The sequence below is a fragment of the Drosophila navojoa genome, chromosome 4 (genome assembly GCF_054131105.1).
Source record: "Drosophila navojoa isolate 15081-1374.11 chromosome 4, UAZ_NAV_1.0, whole genome shotgun sequence".
In the NCBI taxonomy this organism is placed as follows: Eukaryota; Metazoa; Arthropoda; class Insecta; order Diptera; family Drosophilidae; genus Drosophila; species Drosophila navojoa.
Window position 1 is genome coordinate 10,544,392 of NC_142892.1, and position 16,905 is coordinate 10,561,296.

General features: G+C 40.3%; 1 protein-coding gene across 17 annotated transcripts in view; it reads right to left on the bottom strand.

The window, feature by feature from the left end:
* Window positions 1-16,905, bottom strand: part of Pdp1 (PAR bZIP family member Pdp1) — a 62,827-nt gene that overhangs the window by 7,959 nt on the left and 37,963 nt on the right. For 4 of the 17 annotated variants that reach the window (XM_089258790.1, XM_089258795.1, XM_089258788.1 and 1 more), the window contains exons 2-3: window positions 15,160-16,743; window positions 885-926 (exon numbers count right to left, since the gene is read on the bottom strand). The exons of 3 other annotated variants lie outside the window; for them this stretch is intronic. In XM_089258790.1, coding sequence (XP_089114916.1) covers window positions 885-926; window positions 15,160-16,504 — 1,387 coding nt within the window. In that variant the 5' untranslated portion in view covers window positions 16,505-16,743. Of the gene's footprint in view, window positions 1-884; window positions 927-7,681; window positions 9,714-9,858; window positions 10,820-15,159; window positions 16,892-16,905 lie in introns of those variants that run through there. 10 more of the 17 variants (XM_089258793.1, XM_089258792.1, XM_089258794.1 and 7 more) reach the window with 7 other exon arrangements.

Consider the following 16,905-nt stretch of genomic DNA (forward strand, 5'->3'; position numbering starts at 1 on the left):
GTTCGTTTTCGTTTTTTGGTTTCGCTTGCATTAGTTTCCGCTTTCTTATTCACTCTCACTTTCATTTGCGAAGTTTTTACTGTTGTTGTAACTGTTGCTTTTTAGGCGAATTACCAACTATTGCGAAATTTTATGCGACGACAACGAAGACGACGGCAGCGACGGCGACGGCGACGGCGACCACATTTCTGGTCTGTGGCAGTGAAGTAATATTTTCATTTCTTTTTCTTTCCATTGGTTTTCTTTACGTTTGCCGCTGGCAGCGAAGCGTAAGTGAAAAGTGCGCCAATGTTTGTTAGTTGCATGCGAATTGTGAAGTAATAGCAACAATTGCAAACGCACACACGCACGCACACATTCACTCACATGCACATGCAGGCAAAATTGGGACTTGCAGATCTGCATGCGGGCTGGCAACATGGCGTATTTGGCTTTTTAATTAGGCATTTGTATTTGATTTTATTTGTTGGCCTCTGTTATTTGCTTTGCGCTGTTAGCTCTAGGATTTATTGTTTGGGAAATTTGCTGGTTCGCTGTTAGTTTTGCTTAACTGATGCGGGCTTTTTTTTAAAGCGAGAAAAAAGGAAATCAACAGATGATAAATGAAGTTGGCTGAAAGGTTTAACGGGTATTGGGATGTATGTGAGAAAATATATAGATACATATTATGGAATTTATGGGTAAATGACATAAAACTGAGAACGCACAGCAAGGCAAACAAGACAAGCAAAAGTCTAATACATTCACAGCTTTCGCAAGTCATAGAAAACGAAAGAATGCAAACAAAACAAAACAAGGCATAACATATGACAACATTTGCGTGCTGTAAACAAAAGAGAACAGAAACAAAAACATAAAAGGAAAAAAGAACTGAAAAAAATTACCGTTTGCTTTGCAAATAAAACCCAAAAATGGTGATTTCCTGCCTGTAAAACAGAAGAAGAATGAAAGATAGAAAGAAGTGCAAAATACATAATATACAACTAAAGTGAAACGGAACAAAATGAAACACTAACATAATGAAAATGAAACAACATAGCAGAAATACATATAAGCATGAGTGAGATAATGTTAAATGTCTCCCTGTCACTTTCACTGTTGCAGCAGCAGGAGAGCACGAGCCGACGGGAGAGTAAGGGAGATGGCGCAGGAGTTGCAGAATTTGGCACACGGCTTAACGAAACGCATTGAACTGAATAAGACAAAAGCTCGGGCATGGCAGCCAATGGCAGAGACAATACACATACATATGTATGCGTGTATTGTGCTGTCACTTTCACTGCTGCAGTTGATAGAGCGTCGAAGGAGCTGGGCGAGGGCAACAATAGGGAGAGAGAGAGAGCGAGAGGAAGGGAGACGGTTCAGGCAGAGCAGGAGCAGCAGAATCTGGCGCACGGTTTATTTTTAGCACAGCCAACGGCTTCGGCTGAGCGTCGGCTTTGATCGTTCGTTCGGCTTTGGCATTGGCTCCGTTTCGTTTACAGTTTCTCTTGCCAATTTAAGTGGGTCAACTGTGCGTCGCCGCGCTGCTTCTGTTGTTTTTATTGTTGTCACCATTGTTGTTGTTTGTTTCTCTTCTCTCTTTTTTTTTTTTTTTGGGTACTTTTGGTGGCCCAGCCACAAAGCGAGCTATTTTTTTAGCCCTTTTTATGGGCATTTTTTGTTGTAGTTTCTCGTTTGTAATTAAAATAATTTGCATAATTTTCGTGACTGTTTTTTGCATTTGGTTTCCGCTGTGATTATTTTATTATTTATTTATTTTATTTTTTTGGTTTTGGTTTTTTTTTTATATCACTTTCATTAGAAACGCGCGCCCAGGCCTACGACAACAAAATTTATAGCATTTTTTTTTTCGGTGAAAATAAAGCGCTTTTTTTTGGGCATAATTTGTTGGCCTTTTGTGTGCGTCGTTTTCTGTTATTATTATTATTATTAATATTATTTCTATAAATTGTTAGCCTATGGCCTGGGCCTTTGTTGTGCTAATGGACGAGTTGGTCACAATTTTTAGTGGACTTTGATGTAGGTTTTTTATTTTATTTTATTTTTTTTATTATTTTAATGGCACTTTAAACTTTCACTTTTGCTGTTTCCATTTAGTATGAGTTGCTGAGTTTTTGATGGTCATATTTGCGTATTTTTAAGTGGAGCTTGGACAAAATGGAATTTTTTTTTATAAGGAAGGTTTGACGTCAGTTTAGCACAAAGAGTTTTATAGCTAAGAGACTTTTTGCAGTTATCACATATTATATAAAATATCCCAAATAATACTCTTAGTAAAACAAACACAAATCAAGCTAAGAAAGGGCTTCTCTAATATTAATAAGAGAAGGCACTTCTATTATTTGATTTGGCTTTACTTAAGTTTTTTTCACTTTATGTATTTAAAGCAATTAAAATTCCACCCAAAAATCCTGTATCAAAAGAAAACAAAAATCTGCAGCTATAAATTTAGCATTCAGTTAGCTTTAACGTGATATCGATCGCGCATCCGTTTCGAGGCAATAAAAGCCTCTGCCCTAGCAGCCGGCCCTCGGCCCGCTGCCCCTCCAGCTGAACTGCATTTTAAGCATGGTGCGCATTAAAATGAAAGTGAGAGTAAAACCTCCTGCAAGCAGCAGCACCAGCAGCAGCAACAACAACAATAACGACAGTGCAAACAAGTCAACTTAGCGGATGAACAGCAGAGATAAAAATAAAATACAAATACAAAAAAACTCCCGAAAAGCCCAACCAAATTGAATGAAAACCAGTTCTCATCACCTACAACAACAGCAAAGAAAGCAAGAAAGAGCGCGAGCGAGCGAGAGAAGTGACAGTAGCTGCCTGCTAGCGAGCACACATGCATACACACATACGTATGCGCAACGGCATTCTAAACGAAAAAGTAGAACAAAAGCGAGACACCGAAGACCCCTGACATTGACATCCAAGTGAAGTAACATAGTGCGAATAGAAGCATGTTTAGCAGTAATAGCAGTTTTTCAGCTAGATCAGCTGAAATGGCTTGTAGAATACAATGTTTACGGCTGAGCACTGTTGTTGCTGTTGTTGTTTTTATTTTACAGCTAGTTTTGTAGCTACTATCTCGCAAATGTTATGCAATGCAAGCGATTTTTTTTTTGTTTTTGCTGTTTTGCTTCGAGTCCAGCTCAACAATTGAGGCAGCTTATTCGGCACGTATGTATATGTATGTATGTATGTTGTTGCTGTCGCAGTCGCAGTCGCTGCTGCTGCATGCACGCCCCTTTCACCTGTTTCGACGGCGCTGTCGGCGTCGCTGTCGACTTTGCTGTTGGCGCATGCGTTGCGTCGATGGCGCAATTGCGGTAATTTTTACTGCAATGTTGTTGTTGCTTTTTTCTGCTCTTTTTCTTGTTGTTGCTGTTGTTGTTGTTGCTTTCGTATATTACATGGCACTCGTTTATGGCTCCGCTGGCTCTGGTTTTGTTTGACTGCCTTTTGCTGAAGTGCAGAAAGTGTAACACTTTCGATTGTTGTGCCGTCTCTAGTTGTCGTTGTTGTTGTTATTGTAACTGTGATTGTTGTTGTTGCTGTCTGTGTTGTGCATTGCATTCATTCCGCATTCGCGCTCATTTGCATAGCGCTGAATTTTTTATGTAGCACTTTTTATGTTTAATTTGTGTTGTATTTTTGTTGTTGTTGTTGTCTTTTTTTTTTTTTTTGCTTGCTTTAATTTACCTTCTTTTATTTTTACGGTGTATCAAATTAATTATGTGTGGGAAAATGTGTTGGCCATTTTTTTCCTCCCATTTTATTTCCGGGTTTCGTTAGCATGAAAACTTAAGCTTAGTCGGCCTACGAGCTGGTTTGTCACTCTTTGGTTAGGTTTTTAATTGGTTTTTGGCCAACATTTGTCTGCTTTTATTTTTGCAGAGATGAACTGTAAAATTTTTCGTGGCTAAGTGTAATTTTTGTAACGGCTTTTCGATTAATCAACGCTTTCTTTTGCTTTTATAAATGTCAAATTTCATTGCTGTCTTTTTTTTTTAATGACTTGAATATACAAAGGTTTATTTATGGAAACTAAAATTTTGCTCGTGCTTCAATATAAAATGTTACCAATATATCAATATCAATATATAATCCTATATCAATCTCAATCGCTTGAGAATTGCATAGAAAGGATTTGCCTGAAAGTGACTTTTCCTTAAGTCTCTGCCCCATTTAATGTTTACACTATTAGGGTACCCATTTGCCTGTTCAACACTTATTTCCTCTATTATAAATGCCAAATTAGTGTTGATAAACGCCATAAGCGTAGCTAAAGCCTATTTTGCAATAGTTTAATTGGAAAACTGGAAAAACTGTAACGCAGCGAAAGTGAAAATATCACTAAAAACACTTCACGCCACGCCCAACGACTTGGTAACATATTTCCAACAGACCCACCGAGATAGGCTTAGCAAGAAAGAGAGATGCGTATCTCTATCCCTCTCTCTCTCTCTCTCGCGCACTCTCTGTCTGTCTACATTAGCCGCAATTTGTTGAAAGAAAGCCGTCGTGCAGTTAATTAGCTAAAATAAGGAAGCAGACAATAATGTTAATCATAGCTGTTCATATCGCGAGCGAGCTATAAAAAATATCTATGTATATAGAGATGCCATAAAAAATATATAAAACAGACACCGAAACCCAAATAGCTAACAAAATTGGCTACAGGTATGCGGCGAAGGGGCGTGCCAGTTGTAAATTAAAACGTAATCAAAAGAAACACCAGAGGAAGAAGAAGAAGAAATACAATAATAACAACAACAGAAGCAAACGAAATTCAATCAACGCGAGAGCCTTAATAAAAAAGTGCTTCTGGTCTTTTTTAGCAAAGACAACAACAACAAAGACGAAGGAGAAGGAGAAGAAGACAAACACGAAGACAGGCGCGACGACGTGTGAAACAGTGGCAATTAAAATATTGCTCATACGCCGCGTGTGTTGCTCGCACTTTCACTGATATTGCTTTGCCGTCTTCGTCGTCGTCTTCATTTACTGCGCTCGTTTCTCACCTAAACACTAAACGTTGCACGTTTTTACAGTTGATCCGCTGACCGCACGATTGCGCAACAGCAGCAGTAGCAGCAGCAACAGCAGCAATTGTTGCCACTGCACGGCAGCAACAATTGCTGGCAGCAATCAGTTTGCCTGGCTGCAAGACGAGTAGCCCGTGTTTTGCCTTTTTGATTGAAGTAACTGTAATAAACGTCGCCAGTGTCGGTATCTGGGTGAGTGTGTGACAGCAGCGACTGCGCCGTCGACGCCGGCGTCGCTCTGCTCGGCCAATTTGCGAATTTGTCATGTCTGCTGGCACATGCGCAAAATGCATTTCAAATTGTTTTGTTGGATAAACGTTTCGTTTCGTGGCCAACAGCACGCAAAGGAGCCCGTTGACCAGGCCCGATTGGGCCAGCAGCAAAATACTATGCAGCTCGATGAGTCAATTGGCTAACACCGTGGCGATAACGGCTAGAAATTGTAGAAGAAGAGGAGCGCGATAGAACACTGAACGTGTTTCAGCCAGAAACTTATGAAAAGGCAACAAAATAATTCATTGCGGGCTTAGGGTAACTTGAGTTGGACGTAAGACCAGCATTGTGGGAAGATATATATATATCTTCATATAGAGATTTTAATATAAATGCATATATGAAAGCATCAAAAAATGTATTGAAAAATGCATACAAAAATTATAATAATTTTAGAATATTTTATAATCTAGAATATTAAAGAAAAATGTAGAAATTTTTAAAAAATTTCGAAAAAAATTACTAAATAAATATTGCAAAATATAAAAAAAAAATACATTTTTAATATAATTGCAAATTATATAAAAAATAAATAAATATGGGTCAAACATTTTTTATATATTTTATTAAGTTTATCTTAGGAACAGCTGAAAAATTTCTAAAAAATCCAAATAAATTAAAATTCGCGCAAAAAAAATTAAAAACTTTCGAAACATTTTATACATTTTTGGTATGGATAAAATGATGCAGTGACATTTGATGTTTCCCAAAAAGCAGAAGCGCCACACAAAAATTATGTTGCCAAGAGACAAGAAAGAAAAAAATAAATATATATATATACATATATAAGAAATAACTAAAAACGAAAAAAATTAAATAAAATGCCAAGAAAAAATATCAAAAAACGAAGACGAAAGAAAGAAATGAATTTAAAAACTGCCGAAAAAAAGTGAAAGTTCATTTTTGTGATGTTGCTCAGGCGGCGTCGCAGTCGCAGTCGCCGAGCAGCTGCCGCTGACGCTAACAGCGACGACGACGACGACGGCGACGAAGTCAAAGTCGACTCAATGAAAGTAAAAACGCATTTTGGGCAGTCGAAAAATAAAACAACTAGAGTTAAATAAATATTGCCGGACATTTATTAATTATGCGACAATTTTGCAGAAAGAGCGAAAGAGAGAGAGGAAGAAAGAGGTAGGCAGAGGTCAGGGGAGTTGCTCCTTTGTTGCGATTGTCTGTGCCGCAAAAGCCGGACTTCTATCTTGGCGATAACAAAAGGCCGCAGCTGCCGATCGACTGGACTTTTGCTAAGCCAAATGAAACAAAAGTTGACTTTTTGGACAGATAAACAGATATCATATGCATGTAAGTGTGTGTGTGTGTATGAAACGAAAGTTGTCTGTTGTTGCAGCCCTTGCGGGGGCCAAAAACTGAAAGCAAAAGTGATTGTGGAACTCAAGTGACTCTGTGTGTGTGTGTGTGTGTGGAGAGTGTCAAAAGGTTTAGTTGAAAGTTGAGACTCTTGACTCAAAGCTCACCGCCCCAGTGGCAGCAAATGCGGAAATGGCTAGAAAATGGGAAAATGTCAGCGCACCGCAATGAACCCATAGAGCAGCATTAAGGAAATATGTATGTATGTATGTACACCCGTCAGACAATCGATTTAAGCTGACTTTGACACCTAATCAGGGTCATTAGTGGGCGATAATTAGTCGAGCATGCTATCAAATGTGGCCAGAGCAGGAAGAGGCCAAAATGAAACCAAGGTTACGCAATGAGGCAATAAGTAGAGCGTTATAGAAGCAACACGTTTCTAGAGAGCAAAAGAATATGGAAAACTAAGCTGGACATCAGCAACTTTTATTATTGCTGATAGCAACATGTTGCTAGAGTAAAGCCTTAGCAGCAATATTTTACATGTTTATTATGCTATTCAATTGAACAAGTCGAGCACTTATTTTTGCCTTTAAAGCAACATGTTGCCTAACTGTGGAAGGGTGTAAATCCTAGCAACATGTTGCTCAACCAACTCAGCTACTCAATATAGAAGAAAGTTGCCGCTTGCTTATTTGCAAATAATGCCTAATAATACGTGTTGGCAACATGTACCTAAACAATATGTTCACAGCATGTTGCTATAGCTGACTATGGCAGCGCAACATGTCCTAATTGCAACATGTTGCTTTACTTTAGCAACTTTTCTATGCACTTAAATATCCTTTGGTAGTTGCCCGCAAACTTTTCCATTTTCAGCAGCAACATTCACTTCGAATTCATTTCGCTGCAACATATGACTAAGCCAGGCTTAGCAACATTCTTAAAACATGTGCCTAAGCAGGAATACTGCACTAACAGCAACAAGTTGCTATCGTGCCTTAATGTTTATCTAGAGAAAATGTAAAATGTTGCTCGTATCATACCATTCAAATAGTTTGCATGTTGCTTCCACAGCTGTTGCACCTGAAATTGTGTCCAGCGATTGTTCTCGTCGCCGTTGTTGTTGTTGCTATTGTTGTTGTTATTGTTGCTGGTGTTGTTGTTGTTGTTGTTATTGCTGGTGTTGGTGTTGTTGTTGCTGTTGCTGTTGCCATTAATGACGCCCACAAGGCTGTTGACCAGGCTATTCTCATGCGCCTGTTGCTGCTGTGCCACAGCGGCGGCGGTGTTCACAGTGGGCGTGGCCGTTGCGAGATTTGCATTTGGTGTTGCTGGATTGTTGTTGTTGTTGTTGGAGGTGTGATTATTGATGATGATATTGAGATTGTTGTGGTTGAGTATAGTGTTGTTGTTGTTGCTATTGTTGTTGCTGGCAACATGTTGCAGATTGTTGCTGAGATTGTTGGCGGCAACGGCAACAACAGCAGCCGCTGCATTCACATTGACATGTGCCAAATGTTGCAAGTGATGTTGCAACAGTTGTGTGGGCGGCGGCAATGCACCGTTGGCAACATTGCCCGCGTTGCCAGTGTTGCCAGCGTTGTTATTGTTGTTGTTGTTGGTTCCGTTATTGCTGAGATTGTTGAGCAGCTGCTGATGTTGCATGCTGTTGCGCAGCAAATTGTTGCCAGCCTGGCTGACGTTGCTGTTGTTGTTGTTGTTGCAGGATACATTGTTGCCAGTGAGATTCGCATTGTTGTTGCTGTTGTTGTTCGCGTTGCCAGCCAGCAAATGGGGCAAATTATGTACCACCTGCAGCGGCAGGCTGCTCAATGGTGGCAATGTTGTTCCTTGCGACATGTTGCCCAGCATTTGTTGCTGCTGCTGCTGCTGCTGCTGTTGTTGTTGCTGTTGTTGCTGCTGCAATAACTGCAGCTGATTCTGTTGATGCTGCAGAACATTATGTGTTTGTTGTTGCTGCTGATGTTGCTGTTGCTGTTGTTGTTGCTGCAGCGCCAAAGGTGGCGGCGGCATTTGATAGTCCATTCTCATTGTTGCCAGCTTAACGGTTAAGTTTTTATTTTAATTTTTATTTTTTATTAATTTTTATTTTTTCTCTTTTTTTGCTTGCTTTTGTCTATTGCTATGTTGCTATTGTTTATATTTCATAGGCTAAAGGCGTGCTGCAACATTGTTGCTAGCAATGCTGCTGCTGTCGCTGCTGCGCTGCATGAATTGTTTTTATTGCACAAAGCAAAAAAAAAATAAAGAATAGGTGGAAAATTGTAATTGGAACTAAATTTCAAAGCGGACACGCTTGAAAATAAAAAACAATATATATTTATAAATATACATACAAGAAAAAAAAAAAAAAAGAAAAAAACAAACAATATTAAAGCTTTTTATCGCACGCGCGTCGCAGTCGCAGTCGCTAGCTGTTCTAACTGCGACAGCAAGCGCAGCTTTGAGAGAGCTTACAGAATTTCTGAGCGCGTCACGCTAAAAATACAACAGCAAAAACTCTTCTCAATTCGCTTTTGTGCATGCTCAATTGTAGACGCTTCTGCCGCGGCGCGGCGCTGCCTTTACCTACGCTATTCCTATTGCTATTGCTGTTGTTTTATTTTTGTTATTTTTTTTTTTTTGCTTTGTGCTCTGCCTTTTTTCTATTATTATGATGTGTGTGTGCGCTCGCTTTGTAGTTGTTGTCAACTATTTCGCGTACTTATTGGCGCTGCGACTGGGCTTTGGCTTTGGCTGCCGTTTAAAGGGGTTCTCGCTGCCGTCGTCGCCGTTGCCGTCGCAGTCGACGTTTGTATGAGAAAAGTTTGACCTTGAATGAGTAGCGCAAAAAAAAAAAATAACAACAAATGTTGCTATGCGCTTTTTGCTATTTATTTGTTTGTGGATTGTGGGGGTTGTGGTGCATTATATTTTTAATAAATATGAATTCTAATTTATTGTTTATATTTATTTTGCATTAATTTCTATTTATTTTTATTTTAATGCACTTGGTATCACTGTGTAACTAGCTTAATTTATTTAAACATATATATGTATGTATATATGTATGTATTTATTTATTTTTGCTTTAGCTGCAAAGTTTTTGGGTAGATTTTTGAATTAACACTGCACTACAAAGCATAGTTTTCCCATTTTCACTGCATTTCCTTGTGCATTTAACTTTACACATATTTTCCTTTTTTATACATATTTATACATTATAATTTATATGATATATATCCAATCCTTTGGCCGTTGCTGTTGCCGTTGCCGTTGCCGAAAAAACGAAAGTTCACAAGTTCGCACGAATTCGAAAGCAGCCGCAGAGACGCAGAGACGTTGACACGCGCGTCGCAGTCGTCGAGGAAGGGGAAGAGTAGGGGCTTGTTTTGGGGGGAACTATTAAGACTCGCTTTTTTTTTTTTTTTTTTTGTTTGTCGTCTGTCTGCTAGTCTGCCTGCTGCGCTGTGCTGTATGAAGCCGTGAACCGAACCGGTGCCGCCGGACTGCAAACGTTGAGTGAACGCGCGCGCTGTGCGCCTCTTGCAACGCAGCTCAGATCGGCTCCAAAATACACAACAAAACAAAAGCACAACGAAAAACTGCCCCACGCAGCAAGCGCCAAAGCCAAATGTTAACGGCGACTGCGCAGCCAACGTCGAAGCCAAACTTGAAACCGAAAGCAAATATAAGCGACAGCCTCAGCCACAGCGACGTCCACTGCTCTCACTCATTCACATACACTTACACACACACACACATTCACTCTCTCTCTCTCTCTGTCTTTCGCTCGCTCGCTGGCTGGGGCGCACGCTCGCTCTCGCTGACTATTTTACATTTCAGCGTATTTTGCGCATTCCACTGTTTACTTTCTTTCGCGCAGCCTGCGCCAAAGTTCGTAAAAAGCTGTCGCTACGCTTCGCATGAGCTGCGCTGTCGCCATCGACTGCATGCGGAAGCGATGCTTGTTTTACATTTTCTACACTCACACAGATACACACAGCAGAGAGGCAGCGCGATGCCGGCGTCGACTGCGCTGCTTTTAGTTTGAGTGATGACTTAAAAGCTTTTTCGCCTGCAAATGCTTTGAGTGCGCTTTCGATGTGTGCCTCTGCCCACAGCCCACGGCACACAGCACACACCACACACACGACCATTTAATACAACAATGTGATAACAATAACAAGCTTACCCATGACAATAAACACTCGACTCTACAAAATGCGGTAAACGATGAACGAGCTTAAGCTAAATGCAGTCCTCAGTCACGTTTGGGACCCAATCGCTACATTCAACACACACAAAGCCATGCCACAATTTGATGCTTACCTGCAATGAGAGCAATACAAAATTGTTTCAAATTAATAAATATGAAAAGTTGACAGCAACACAGAATGCTTAAATGCAATGTACATAGGGGTAATTTCACTCATAGCCCACCCACGGCGACTATAAAAAGCCTGCCGCTCCCATTGCCATTTACAGCGCCCGCAGCCAGCCCATTTCCCCATTTTCTAGCATTGGCATTGGCAGTGGGCAGTCTCCCCTTCGTCGGCCCGTTATCCGCCATCTCCCTCTCCCATTCCCATGGCGCATTTCACATTTCGCAGTTGCAGTCGCAGTCGCATTCGAAATTCGTCTCAGTTGCAGCGCTGCCTCTGCCCACACAGCAGCAGTAGCTGCATCAACAATGTCTTGAAAAGGTCATTTGTTGTTGTAATTTCCACTGAAACAACGAATCCAAATGCTACGACTGTATGATGCTCTGTGTGGAAGGAAAGGAAGAGCTTAAAGCTGCTTATGCTCTCAGTGGCTTTCAAACTATGTAGAGTTATTGCTCTTAAGCTGATGTGCTGCTAGCCTATGACTGTAAAACTGCAGGTGTTAAACAGTGGCTCCAAATCTGTGCTCTGTACTCTCTTTACTCTTCAGGTCGGCTCTACAGTTGTATGTATATCAGCGCTTGTGGCTCTCAAACTGTAACTCTGCATGGTCACTCACTCGCTTAGTAATGACACCAAAACTGTATCACTGGGAATGTCATCTATGTACCCCATTTGCTATAGCTTCTAGAGTATTTAAAGCAGTAAAACTACAACAACAACTGCAAACAAAACATAAATGAAATAAAACTAATTCAATTGTTTGCAATAAACTTGAAAAAATTTCACCCGAGCTGCGCGAAACAAAAAACTGAAAAACTGAAGCTGAAATCGAAATCGAAACCGAAACCGAAACCGAACCCAAACACCGTATCATATCATATATCGTATATAAATATCGTATCGTATTATATCGTATTGGCTGAAGCTCCTCTTCAGCTTACGTTTTCGATCGTATTCGACTGAGCAATGCATTAATGATGATGATAGACAGTTGGATGACGGCTTGGGGGTGGGTAGCAAATGCAAATGCAAATGTAAATGCAAGGGTGCAAGCGTTGCACTGTGTGGGCAGCGGGAATGCACAAAACTTAATGATTTTTATGGGAAATGCAACTCAATTATAGTTATTGACTGAGCAAAGACAGAGAGAGTGCGAGAGAGAGAGAGAGAGAGAGAAAGGTGTGACACCTATATAATTTGTGTCTAGCTGAATGTACTTTAGTCAATATTATCTATAGATCTGCTGCTAGCCTAGTCGTTATCTGAGAAGAAGAAGAAACTCATCTCTCGCTCGCCTTTTGTAGTATTTAATTTCCCAGTAAACGCTAATTATCCAACACTTAAACTAATATTAATACAATAAATAACAAATTTAATCTAATAATAAAAATGCTTTAGTATTTTCATTACAAATATTTGTCCAGACACTTCTGTCTGGAAATGCTTCGTAACACTCTTCTATTTTTACATTACAAATATCGTAAAATCTTCAAGTTTAGGGATCGCTTCAGTCAGCTTTTGCAGGGTATTTCACAAATCATATTTTACGCGGCCTTTGGCTTGGCAAAAAACATATTCAATAAACATTTCATAATCGTAATTTTCCATAATTTATTTCCATTTAATCAGCTTTGGCATATGGAAAAGCGCATTTTAGGCCATTTTCAATTTAGGCTTTTTTTTTTTTAGTTCAAAATCTAATCAAAGCGAATGGATTTTGGCCAGCAAGAGAAGAGAAGAGGCTCAAAGGTTGACCTCGCTGCCAAAATGGGAAAATAGAACCGCGCATTGGTCAAAGAAAAGCGCGCGATGTGTGTGTGAGTGTGTGTGTGTGTGTGTTTGTTTGAATGATGGAAAACATTTGATGCCATTTGTCAATTGAATTGCAGCTACCGCTGCTTCTTCTTCTTCGCTAATCAGCTGATGCGCTGCAGAGACAGCTCACCATTTGACCCCATTTGTGGGCCAGCCTGGACTGCAAATGTAGCGTATAGTGGAGCCGTTAAGCAGCCATTGCGAAAAGCTGTGCTAATTTCCACTTGATTTATTAAAAATCGTAAATTTCACAACTTGTCAAACAATTTTCCAGCGCAAAATGCAAGTGTGAAATGATAATTTGCATGCGAGACGAGTGTGAAATTAATGTGTGTGTGGGAGGGAGAGAGAGAGAGGGAGGGAGAGGGAAAGAGAGAGAGAGAGAGAGAGTAGAATAAGGGCATGCACAGATACATATGAATTACTATCTCATTAGCGGGAGGAGTGAAAGAGAGACAGAGAGAGAAGCGGTAAGGGCAGACAGAGATTATTAAGTAATAAATAAAGCCACGGCTAGACGATACCCTATATATACATAGATAAAACTTTTATTTAAGTAGACATAAAAAGATATAGAAAGAGATAAATTGAAATTTATAGAACGAAGATCGAGAGAGGTTGAGTTATAGACTCCCAGAGTTAGTATAGTTATATTCATTCTAGATTACTCTGTCTGCTCTGGACTAATATATAACGATCTGTTACAACTTTTACGTTTATATACGGCAATTTTATATTCCATTCAAATGCCTAATATACCTCACTTCAACCCGTTTCTAATTGCCATAAGGCATTGCGATTGCTTGCCGTAGGTCGTAACTTATCAAATGATAAGTCAAATATCACAGCAACAACACACAAACAACAACAACAACAACAAAACAGCGAGCTGCAAAAATGCAAACGAAGCGCAAAAGCAAAGTTTTGTGCGCATATTAATTAAGTTTTTATTGCGATAGGCAGGGCATGACGCAGACAGCGGAGGCAGCTAGCAAAGGAGAGAACGAGAGAGAGAGAGAGAGAGAGAGAGAGAGAGAGAGAGAGAGAGGGAAAAGGAGACTGCAAGCTACACACGCTCACGTGTGCGCTGCAAGCTTTTTTGACATTCAAGATTCAACAGCAAACAGATAACAGATGAGCGAGAGAGACAGAGAGAGAGAGAGAATGAGAAAATAAGAAGGAGATGGCTAGATTACAGTAAGCAGAGCAGGTGATTTGAATAATTAGAGTGAGGCTGGGCTAAACAATTTATGTAAATGCAAATAATAATAATCATTCATTTATCATAAATATTTTGTCATAAATTGTGACTAGGCACAAATTATATATATATATGAATAGATATATATTTAAGTATGACAACATTTGTGTAATTCCATTTAGAACGAGATAATGCTGACTACTCTATACTTTTTCTTGCAATATATATGACGAATTTAAAGCTGGCAGCTCAGTTAAATATATTTCATTATCGCTTACATTATTATATTATGCGAATAACATTTAATGTTAACATAGTTGCATAATGTAAAAGAATATAAAGAAAATACTAAGCCAAGCAATTCGCCTAAGAAAGAATTCATTCTATGAAAATATAAAAAAAACTGAGAAAACAATAAATTGAAAACGAAATAATAACATAATAAAAATATTTTTAATATTCTTTTTTCTGCGAGTTTATGTTTATGTTATTATTGCTTTTTAAGTACGATCGAATTAAGAATTTCAATTTGTTCCTATGACCATAAAACGTAGCTTTACTGAATTTTAATTTGCAATTAAAACAGTTTTTTAATGCATGAATCTATATTACCAAAACACCACAGCAAAGAAGAAAATTTGACTGGAAATGTGAACTGTATACTTTATACCTTGTGAATACACCAAGTTAACAGCTTACTAATAGCAACCCTTACTAGCAAGCCTTACCAGTAAGTGTGCAGAAGCAACTGTTAAGAAAAATTTATCTGCTAAAGCTAACAGCTGCTAAAACCTACTTAGCACTGCACTAACTTAACAGCTTCAGATAATTTCCCTTTGCTCTGTTAACAGCTTCGCTTACTTTACAGCTGTCGATCAATGTTAATAAACACATCTGAGCTGCACTTTAACATTTCTGTTAACAGCATTTGCTCTATTTGTAATCTAATAAGCTTTGTAATGGAAAAACCCATTATTAAACAATATTCAAGTCTGCGCGAACTTGACTACAGCTGTATAAATATTTTGTATTTTGCATTTGTTAACAACAAATTTACTTAAATACTATATTTATGGTAGTATTTCTAGTATTTGCTGCTCTGGCTGCGAGGACCCACCTGAGCTGGATGGCTGAAAGCGAGCCTTTAAGCTGTTCAAATGGTTTTGTTGCTCGTTGGCAATGACTGCAGCTGCCACAGCACTTGCCACGTGTTGCACTGCTGATGCATTGCTGTTGTTGTTGTTGTTGCTGCTGCTGGTGTTGGTGTTGCTACTAGTGTTGTTGTTGTTGTTGCTGGTGCTGTGGTTATCAGTTGAGTTGTTGCTGCTGTTGTTGCCATTGCCTGTTGCTGTTGCCGCCGCAGCAGCAGCAGCCGCCGTTGCAGCAGCCGTGGCCGCAGCAGCTGCTGCTGCCGCCGCCGCTGCCTCGTTTGTCGAGCTTTGGGCCTCCATAAAACTGCTGCTGCGCTGATGATAATGCGAGTTCTCCTGATAGATGCGCTGATAGCTGAGCGTTGGCAACGTCCACGAATTGTTGGTTTTGTAGTGGAAATTGCCGGTGCCAAAGATTGAGTGGGTGTTGGTGTTGGATGCTGCGGCGGCAACAGCTGCTGCGGAGGAGAGTGTGTGTGCCAGTTGGGCAGCATGATGTTGGTGCTGCTGTTGCTGTTGTTGTTGCTGCTGCTGCTGCTGCTGATGTTGATGTTGCTGGTGTAGCTGTTGCTGGTGCGGATGATGTGGATGCAAGTGTGGATTGTGTGCATGTGGATGATGTTGCTGAGAATGTTGCTGCTGATGCTGCAGTTGATGCTGCTGCTGCTGTTGCTGTTGCTGCTGATGTTGCTGGTGTGCATGTTGCTGCTGCGCGTGATGTGAGTGTTGCTGCTGCTGCAATTGCTGTTGAGCTGCAGCCACAGCAGCAGCATGTTGCTGCTGTACATGATGTTGCTGCAGCTGCTGCTGTTGCTGTTGCTGCTGCTGTTGTTGCTGCTGCTGCTGCTGCTGTTGCTGATGATGATGATGATGCAGCACTGCTGTTTGCTGCTGCTGCAAGTTCCAGGCATTCGCTGCTGCTGCTGCGGCGGCTGCAGCTGCTGCTGCTGTTGTTGAAGAGCTGTTGCTGTTGCTGCTCTTGCCGGAATCGTTGCTGCTGACGCTGCTGCGATGGTTGTCCATTGCTGCTGCCGTCGCACCGGACAGACTGCCATCGTTTCCGCTGTCGCTGTTGCCGCCGCTGCTGCTGCCGCTGCCGTTGTTGGTGTTGTTGTTGTTGCTGCCGGTGCTGCTGCTGCTGCTACTGTTGTTGTTGTTGCTGTTGGCACCCTTATTGCTGCTGCCGCTGCTGCTGTTGCCGGCTACAACTGCAGCCACCTGCGAGTTGAGCTGCTGAAAGTATTGCGAGAGCGTCGCATTTGCGTGCTCCTGAACAAAGAAGCCGGCGCACGAGTTGGTATCCGAAGACATTGTTCAACACTGTATTCTTAACACTGATTTGGCTTTGAGTTGCAGTTGTTTTTGTTATCTTAATATCGCTTAAGTGGCGACGTCTTTGTGATCGGCGTGATTGTATTTGCTGCACAGCAATGAAAACTTTGGCCAACTGCCTAAAGCTGTGCGCATCTTTCACTGTTTATCAACACTGCTTTTAGTTTTTTCTCTTTTTTTGTTTAATTGTAATATCTAAAATATGGCAAACATTTTTGCTTTCATAGGGAAATGCGATTATTAGTACATTTTCTTTTGGCTAATAAGTTTACTGTTAATGATCATGATAATGATAATGCTAATGATAATGAGCATGCATAATGAGCAGTGTTTGATGTGTTTCGGTTTGTTGTGAGCTTTCTTTAGTCTGATTCTATTTC